The sequence below is a fragment of the Rhincodon typus genome, chromosome 23, assembly GCF_021869965.1.
Source record: "Rhincodon typus isolate 14 chromosome 23, sRhiTyp1.1, whole genome shotgun sequence".
Taxonomy (NCBI): Eukaryota; Metazoa; Chordata; class Chondrichthyes; order Orectolobiformes; family Rhincodontidae; genus Rhincodon; species Rhincodon typus.
Window position 1 is genome coordinate 33,281,264 of NC_063354.1, and position 9,356 is coordinate 33,290,619.

Here is a 9,356-nt window from a genome sequence, read left to right on the forward strand (position 1 = left end):
TGAATCAAAGGGAGGAGATCACAGAAAGTCCCTCTCACAGAGGCTGAAGCTCCCGGTCAAATCTAATGCTCATAAAACCTTTTGATCAATAATATGGCATAAATTATCTGGAGTACTGCAGAGAATGACTATTTTTGTTTTTGGCTTGTACTGTTGTCAAAGTATTTTATGTCATCATACCAAAAGGAGCCTTCGCTAAAGGACGAAACAGGTTCTTACAGCAATCGCCAGTAGTTATGTGATTGTCATGAGTCATAGAATTATACAGCATGGAAGCTGATGCTTCAGTCCAACTTGTCCATGCCAACCAGATATCCTAAATTAATCTAGTTCCATATGCCAGCATTTGGCCCATATCACTCTAAACTCTTCCTATTCATGTACCCGACCAGATGCCTTTTAAATGTTATTGTACCAGCTTCCACCCCTTCCTCTGGCAGCTCGTTCCATACACGCACCATGCTCTGCGTAAAACGGTTGTCCTTTAGGTCCCTTTTATACATTTACCCTCTCACCTTAAACCTATGCCCTCTAGTTTTGGACTCCCGTACCCTGGGAAAAAGACCTTGTCTATTCACCTTATCCATGTCCCTCACAATTTTATAAACCTCTATAAAGTCACTCCTCAGCCTCTGATGCTGCAGGAAAATAGCCCCAGCCTATTCAGCCTCTCCGTATAGCTCAAACCCTTCAACCCCAGCAACATCCTTGTAAATCTTTTCTGCACTCTTTATTGCAGAACTTTACTGAATTCAAATTTCACCATCAATCCATAGTGGGATTCATACCCATGTCCCCAGAACACAAACAGAAATTGTTGGAAAAGCTCAGCAGGTCTGGTCACATCTGTAATGCTGAACTGAGAAGTTCTGAAGAGTCTCTGGGCCCAAAACATTAACTCTGCTTTCTCTCCACAGATGCTGCCAGATGTGATACGATTTCCCACAATTTCTGTTTCTTTTTTGTTTTGTGTTTTTTTTGCTTCCAGCATCTACCGTTCTTTATTTTCTCCCCCAGAACTGGGAAAGGACATTATGCTATTGAGAGATTCCAGTGACATTACCCCATCTCTCCTGCACCCCACCCTGGGGTCCCTCCCCACATCCAAAGGAAAATCATGCTTGACAAATCTGCTGGAAGTTTTTGAGGATGTGACCAGTAGAGTGGGCTAGGGTGAATCAAAGGATGTTGCATATCTGGATTTCAAAAGATTTTTGACAAGGTTCTGCACAAGAGATTAGTAAGCAAACTTAAAGCTTATGGTATCAGTGATTATGTATTGAGATGGATAGAGAACTGGTTGGCATACAGGAAGCAGACAGCTTTTCAGAGTGACAGGCAGTGATGAGTCAGGTACCACAGGGTTCATTGCTGGGGACCCCAGCTGTTCACAATTTATATTAATGATTTGGACAAAGGAATTGAAAGCAATGTCTCCAAATGTGCAGATGACACTAAGCTGGGAGGTAGTGTGTGCTGTGAGGAAGATGCTAAGAGGCTGCAGAGCGACCTGGACAGACTGGCTGTGTGGGTAAATACTTGGCAAATGCAATATAATTTGGATAAATGTGAGGTTATTCGCTTTGGTGGCAAAAACAGGAAGGCAGATTTAGGAAAAGGTGAGGTGTAACTAGACCTGGGTGTCATAGTGGAAAAGTCACTGGAGGTTGGTATGCAGGTGGTGGGGAAAGCTAATGGCATGCTACCCTTCACAGCAAGAGAATTTGAGAACAGGGGTAGGGATGTCTTGCCGCAGTTACACAGGGCCTTGGTGAGGCCACACCTCGAGTACTGTGTGCAGTTTTGCTCTCCCAGTCCGAGGAAGGGAGGGAAAACAGCAAAGGTTCACCAGACTGATTCCCAGGATGGCAGTACTGACAAATGAAGAAAGGCTGGATCGACTGGGCTTGTACTCGCTGGAATTTCGAAGAAAGAGATGGGGTTCTCATAGAAATATATAAAATCGTGATGGGACTGGACAGGCTAGAGGAGGGAAGAATGTTCCTGATGTTGGGGAAGTCCAGAACTGGGGGTCGCAATCTAGGAATAAGGGGTAAGACATTCAGGACTGAGATGAGGAAGAATTTCTTCACTGAATTGTGAACCTGTGGAATTCTCTCCCTCAAAAAGCTATTGGAGCCAGTTCGTTAGATATATTCAAGAGGGAGCCTTTGCGGCTAAAGGGATCAAGGGATATGAACGAAAGCAGGAGTGAGCGACAGGTAATTTTGCTATAACACGTATTTTGTTAATATGAATTGGCTGTAATATGATTGATGAACAGTAGATGCTGTTTGGATAATGCAAATTTTCTGCTGTACAGGTATAATGATTTTCTATAGCGTGAGGTTACGCAAGAATGCAGCTATCGCGTTATAGGAGAACTATCCTGTACTGAAATTGCATGATCAGCCATCATCATATTGAATGTTGAATACTAAACGCAGACTCAAAGGGCTGAGTGGCCTACTCCTGCGCCTATTATCTATGTTTCTATTACACCCTGGAGAACCTCCCCTCTCTCCCCCACCTTTCTCTCTCCCTTTCTCAAAACCCCCCCCAACATTCCACCCTGACAACCCTTCCCCCCCCACTCCCAAAACCCCACCCTGCAGACCCCACTCCCGAAACCCCACCCTAGGGAGCCTCCCCTGAACTCCACCCTGGGGACACTCCCCTCCCCCTGCCAAAACCCCACCCAAGGGACCCTCCCCCTGAACCCCACCCTGGGGTGACCCTCTCCCCCGACCCGGGGCCGTGTTAACGGGGGGGGGGAAACAGTGACAGGGAGAGAGCGAGGCCGCGCACCCTGGTACCTTGAGGCGGGAGGCCTCCTCCTCGGCCCCGGTGACGGTGTGCTCCCGGTGCTGCTGCACGATGCACAGGCCGCAGATGCAGGCGCCGTCGCTGCGGCAGAAGAACTCGAGCAGCTTGCCGTGGGCCGCGCACCGGCGGCGGCTCAGGCCCGGGACGGGCTCGGTGAGCTGGTGCCCGCGGTACTGCTGCTCGTCCTGGTAGTGGGGCCGGAGGTGGGCCTCACACAGGGTGGCCAGGCAGGCCCAGCACGACCTCACCGCCTTGGTGTCCCCGCACCGGTCACAGGGGACACGGGAGGCCGAGGCCTGGCCCAGGCGGTTAAACTCGTCCACGATGCCGCACAGGACGATGTTTTTCCGGAGGGGAGGCCTGGGCACGAAGGAGGCCCGGCACTCGGGGCAGGCGCTGGCCGGGCTCTGCTGCCAGTTCTTGTCGATGCAGCGCAGGCAGAAGGTGTGTCCGCACGGCAGGTTCACGGGCTCGGTAAACACCTCCAGGCAAATGGAGCAGGAGAGCTGCTGCTCCAGGGACAGCAGGTTGGCCGCGGCCATCACCGCACGGCTACAGTGGGCTGAATGGCCTCCTCCTGACACCTCTGTGAGCCTTCCCCACTGCCCCAGAAACAACAGAGGCGACGTTTTCCCTCAAACACTCTGCTCCCTCTCCCTCCCCAGGTTAAAGGCTACAGCTACAATCTACAGAGAAGACCAAATTCATCTCAAAATGCAATCTCCACATGGGCAGGCATGTATCTATTTTTCTCTGCTGTCAATAGTGCACTCGGATAAGACAAGATTCATATCAGACTCAAAGCATCAACTCTGTTTATCTCTCTACAGATGCTGCCAGACCTGCTGAGTTTTTGCCAGCATTTTCTGTTTGTTTCCTGTATAAGCAGTGTTTTGCTTTTATCACTAAACATTTTTTCTTTACTTATTCATGGAATGAGGGCATCACTGGCTAGACCAGCATTTATTGTCCATCCCTAATTGCCCAGAGGGCAGTTAAGAGTCAACCACATTGCTGTGGATCTGGAGTCACATATAGGCCAGACTAGGTAAGGATGGCAGTTACCTTCCCTAAAGGGCATTAGTGAAACAGATGGGCTTTTCCTGACAATTGACAATTGACAATGGATTCATGGTCATCATTAGACTCTTAATTTCAGACATCTGCTGAATTCAAATTCCACCATCTGCCGTGGCAGGATTTGAACCCAAGTCCCCAGAACGGTATCTGGGTCTCTGGATTAATAGCACTAGGCCTTCGCCTGCCCTAATGCTCTCACCAAATGTTTAATTTGCAAAGTGTGCCTTGACCTAATGGTTTGCAAGTAGGTCTACTGAAATATCTGTTGATAACTATAAGTGGATCCAAACTTTTAACATTGAGAAGCAATTTGCAACTCGTGTTGTTGCGCAGTTATTGTGATCCCGACAGGTCAGGGGGTCACTTATTCATTTTTTGCAAAATTACTGTCTTTTTTGCCAAGCCGCAAACCAAACAGCAGAAATATAAAAAACCTGAATGCTGAGGACTTCAGTAACCATTGAGGTTGGTACAACACTACATGGGAAACAGAGTCATTTGGTTGGTGCCTGTTGTAATTAATGAAAACACCCTGTCTGCCTTTATAAATGTTCTGGTTGACCTTTTAAAAACTGGACTCCTGGTGACCTGAATTATTTGCATGTTTCTCTTAAAATTATTTAACATTTTGGCTGGGATTTTACTACCTCTCTTGCCGTCAGAACAGCTCATGGGAGGGTTTAATATTTGAAAATTCTCACGCCCACCTCTAAAATGTTGCGTTCCCACCCCAACCAGACCTTGGACAAAGCTGCCAAGGACTAATTACGTTTGTATGTTATTGGCACAGTGACATTAACTTAAAATCAAGGGAGCTTTACACTGTCTGCAGCTCAGCCATAGAGCACAGAAGAAGGAATTATTTTTCCTTTAATCACCAATCAATGTAGATATTTTCCAATCAGCCTGTTCAGATGTGTTATTACGGCAGGTGGGACTTGAATCCAGCCCTACCTAGCCACAAGTAAGAACACTACCATTGTGCCACAAGAGCTCAGCGGCCATTGTAAGGTTAAGAAAGTTGCTTCAGTTTGAACTTAACTCTGAGTCTGCCAGCAACAGGAAGAATGTTTCTTCCTCTCTGTCTCAAGGACTCTTTGGGCAGAATCATATATCCTCCACCATAGCAGGTTTGGTAGGGAGGGCACATCTAATTAGGTGGGCAATGGCAGGTGATGACCCTGATTTACATCAGAGGTGGGAAAGCCTGATGTCAGCTGCCCTCTCCCACCACCAGTCAAAAGCTCTGGTTGAAGCTCAATTGATGCCTTTTTAATGTTCTCATCCTGCCACGGCTGGGCAACAGTGGGCAGAGTATACGGAGTACAACAAGTAAGCCCATTTAGAGTTTCTGCGGGCACCGAGGGAGTTTTGACACCTCATTGAAAGGCTCCCATTACCTAATCAAGCATCCCGGCATGTAGAAGACGTGAATACGCTTCGAGCTGCCACCCACCCATCTCCTTTTTCTGCTGACCCTCCTCTGCTGTAAGCAACTGTGACCCCCAGAATTCAGATGGTACCTCGTGGTGTGTTGTATCTCTCAGCCAGTATGAAAAGAACCTTTTAAGTGATATTCTTGTGACATCATCACTACATCATAGCATGTGAAGTCATGGTATAAAGATCTGTTTCCGTCTTCCTGAATGCTATCATTGATAACTGAATTTCTTCACTTTACCCAGACACACAAGTGCCTGCTATTGTGATACATGTGGATACCAGGTGCTCAATAAATGTCTATTAAATCCTTCAGGACTATGTTACCCAGGTCTAGATGTTACGGTCTAGAGCTAACCTAAGTATCACATCATCAGGTACACATGCCTTTCTGAAGGTACACTGCATTTGTGGGAGATCACGATGGCAGACAGATCTGGATGAATAACAGTATTGTTTATAAAGGAACGGCTGCCAGATCCCAGGTATTGCTTCACTTGGCAAAGCACCTTAGAAAGCTTCTCTATTATTGAAAGTGCAATGTCATCAATGCAAGTTGTTGCTATTGACCACCTTTTTATTTCTTGATCCCACTTCAGGATTGCAAAGTAGGCGATGAATTGGCTGCTTGGTGCACACACTATCTGATTTAGCTTTCCACTGAATCAGAGAACAGTACAGCACAGTACAGGCCCTTTGGCCTACAATGTTGTGCCAACCCATTATCCTACTAAGATCAGTCTACCCTGCATACCCTACATTTTACTATCCTCCATGTGCCTATCCAAGAGTCGCTTAAAAGTCTCTAAAGTATCTGACTCCACTACCACTGCCGGCAGTGCATTCCACACACCCACCACTCTCTGTGTAAAGAACCTACCTCTGACATCTCCCCTATACCTTCCTCCAATCACCTTAAAATTATGCCCCATCGTAATAGTCATTTCCGCCCTGGGAAAAAGTCTCTGACTGTCCACTCTATCTATGCCTCTTATCATCTTGTACACCTCTATCAAGTCACCTCTCATCCTTCTTCGCTCCAATGAGAAAAGCCCTAGCTCCCTCAACCTTTCCTCATAAGACCTGCCCTCCATCCCAGGCAGCATCCTGGTAAATCTCCTCTGCACCCTTTCTAAAGCTTCCATATCTTTCCTATAATGAGGTGACCAGAACTGAACACAATATTCCAAGTGTGGTCTAACCAGAGTTTTATAGAGCTGCAGCATAACCTCACGGCTCTTAAACTCAATTCCCCTGCCAATGAAAGCCAACGCACCATACGTTTTCTTTACAACCCTGTCAACTTGGGTCACAACTTTGAGGGATCTATGAATGTGGACATCAAGATCCCTCTGTTCCTCCACACTGCCGAGAATCCTGCCATTAACCCTGTATTCTGCATTCAAATTCGACCTTCCAGAATGAATCACTTCACACTTTTCTGGGTTGAATTCCATCTGCCACTTCTTTACCCAGCTCTGCATTCTGTCAATGTCCCTTTACAACCTACAACAGTCCTCCACATTGTCCGCAACTCCGCCAACCTTCGTGTCATCGGCAAACTTACTAACCCACCCTTACACTTCCTCATCCAAGTCATTGATAAAGATCACAAAGAGCAGAGGTCCCAGAACAGATCCCTGCGGAACACCACTGGTCACTGAGCTCCAGGCTGAATACTTTCCATCTACTACCACCCTCTGTCTTCTATTGGACAGCCAGTTTTGTGTTCAGACAGCCAAATTTCCCTGAATCCCATGCCTCCTTACTTTCTGAATGAGCCTACCATGTTGAACCTTATCAAATGCCTTGCTAAAATCCATATACACCACATCCACTGCTCTACCTTCATCAATGTGTTTTGATACATCCTCAAAGAATTCAGTAAGGCTTGTGAGGCCTGACCTGCCCCTCACAAAGCCATGCTGACTATTTCTAATCAAACTGTGCTTTTCCAAATAACCATAAATACAATCTCTCAGAATCCTCTCCAATAATTTGCCCACCACAGAAGAAAGATTGACCGGTCTGTAATTTCCAGGATTATTCCTGTTCCCTTTCTTGAACAAAGGAATGACATTTGCCACCATCCAGTCTTCTAGTACGACTACAGTGGACAGTGAGGACGCAAAGATCATTGCCAAAGGGGCAGCAGTCTCGTCCTGTAGAAACCTTGGGTATATCCCGTTTGGCCCAGGGGACTTATCTATCTACATGTTTTTCAAAATTTCTAGCACATTCTCCTTCCTAATATCAACCTGTTCAAGCATATCTGCCTGTTTCATGCTGTCCTCACAAACATCAAGGTCCCTCTCACTGGTAAATACTGAAGCAAAGTACTCATTAAGAACCTCCCCTACCTCCTCTGACTCCGCAAGTTCCCTCCATTATCCCTGATTGGCCCTACCCTCAGTCTGGCCATCCTCTTGTTCCTCACATAAGCATAGAACGCCTTGGGGTTTTCCTTGATCCGACCCATCAAAGTTTTTTCATACCCCCTTCTAGCTCTCCTAAGTCCGTTCTTCAGTTCCTTCCTGGCTACCTTGTAGACCTCTAGAGCCCTGTCCGATCTTTGCTTCCTCAACCTGAAGTAAGTTTCCTTCTTCCTCTTGACTAGGTGTTCCACATATCTTGTCACCCAAGGTTCCTTCACCTTACCATCCTTTCCTTGCCTCAGTGGGAACACCCAGCTCTACACCTTGTTATCTCAGATTCTCCAGCATCTGCAGTTCCTACTATCTCTGAAACAGTACTTGTAGCAACTGCTCCCTAAACAACATCCACATTTCTGTCATGCATTTCCCGGAGAACATCTGATCCCAATTGGTGCTCTGTAGTTCTTGCCAAATAGCATTGTAATTCCCCCTCCCTCAATTAAATACTTTCCCATACCATCTGCTCCTATCCCCCTCCATGACTATAGTAAAGGTCAGGGAGTTGTGATCACTATCACCGAAATGCTCTCCCACTGACAGATCTGACACTTGGCCTGGTTCGTTGCCAAGCACCAAATCCAATTTGGCCTCCCCTCTAGTCGGCCTATCTACACATTGAGTCAGAAATCCTTCCTGGACACACCTGACAAAATCTGCTCCATTCAAGCTATTTGCATTTAGGAGGTTCCAGTCTATATTAGGGAAGTTGAAGTCACCCATGACAACAACCCTATTACTTCTGCACCTTTCCAAAATCTGTCTCCCAATCTGTTCCTCAAGTGTCTCCGTTGTTGTTGGGGGTTCTGCAGAAAATTCCCAATAAAGTGACTGCTCCTTTCCTGTTTCTGATTTCCACCCATACTGACTCAGTGGAGAAACCCTCCTCCGCGACCTCCCTTTCTGCAGCTGTGATACCATCGCTAATTAGCAATGCCACTACCCCACCTCTTTTACCTCCCTCCCTATTTCTTTTGAAACATCTACACCCCGGAACACCCAACAACCATTCCTGCCCCTGTGTTATCCAAGTCTTCATAATGGCCACAACATTGTAGTTCCAAGTACTGATCCATGCTCTAAGTTTGTCACCCTTATTCCTGACACTTCTTGCATTGAAGTAGACACACCTCAACCCGTCGCACTGACTGCCACTTTGCCCTATCAACTGCTTATCCTTCTTCATAGATTCTCTGCTTGCTCTATTTGCCTGTAAACCAGCTACCCCATCTTCTGATCTGTAGCTCCAGTTCCCATCCCCCTGCCAAACCAGATTAAACCCTCCCGAAGAGCTCTAACAAACCTCCCGCCCAGGATATTGGTGCCCCTCCAGTTCAGGTGCAACCCATCCTTCCTGTACAGGTCCCACCTTCCCCAGAAGGTATCCCAATGATCCACAAACCTGAAGCCCTCCCTCCTACACCAGCTCTATAGCCACCTGTTCAGCTGCACTCTCTCTCCGTTTCTGGCCTCACTAGCCCATGGCACGGATAGTAATCCTGAGATTACTACACTGCTTGTCCTGACTTTCAGCTTCCTTCCTAACTCCCTATATTCATTTTTCAAGTCCTTATCCCG

General features: G+C 46.9%; 1 protein-coding gene across 1 annotated transcript in view; it reads right to left on the bottom strand.

The window, feature by feature from the left end:
* Positions 1-4,493, bottom strand: part of LOC125485904 (E3 ubiquitin/ISG15 ligase TRIM25-like) — a 6,829-nt gene extending 2,336 nt beyond the window's left edge. The window contains exon 1 of the mRNA XM_048611127.1: positions 2,817-4,493. Within this exon, the coding sequence (XP_048467084.1) occupies positions 2,817-3,368 (552 nt within the window). The 5' untranslated portion in view covers positions 3,369-4,493. The remainder of the gene's footprint in view (positions 1-2,816) is intronic.
* Between the last annotated feature and the right edge of the window lie 4,863 nt (positions 4,494-9,356).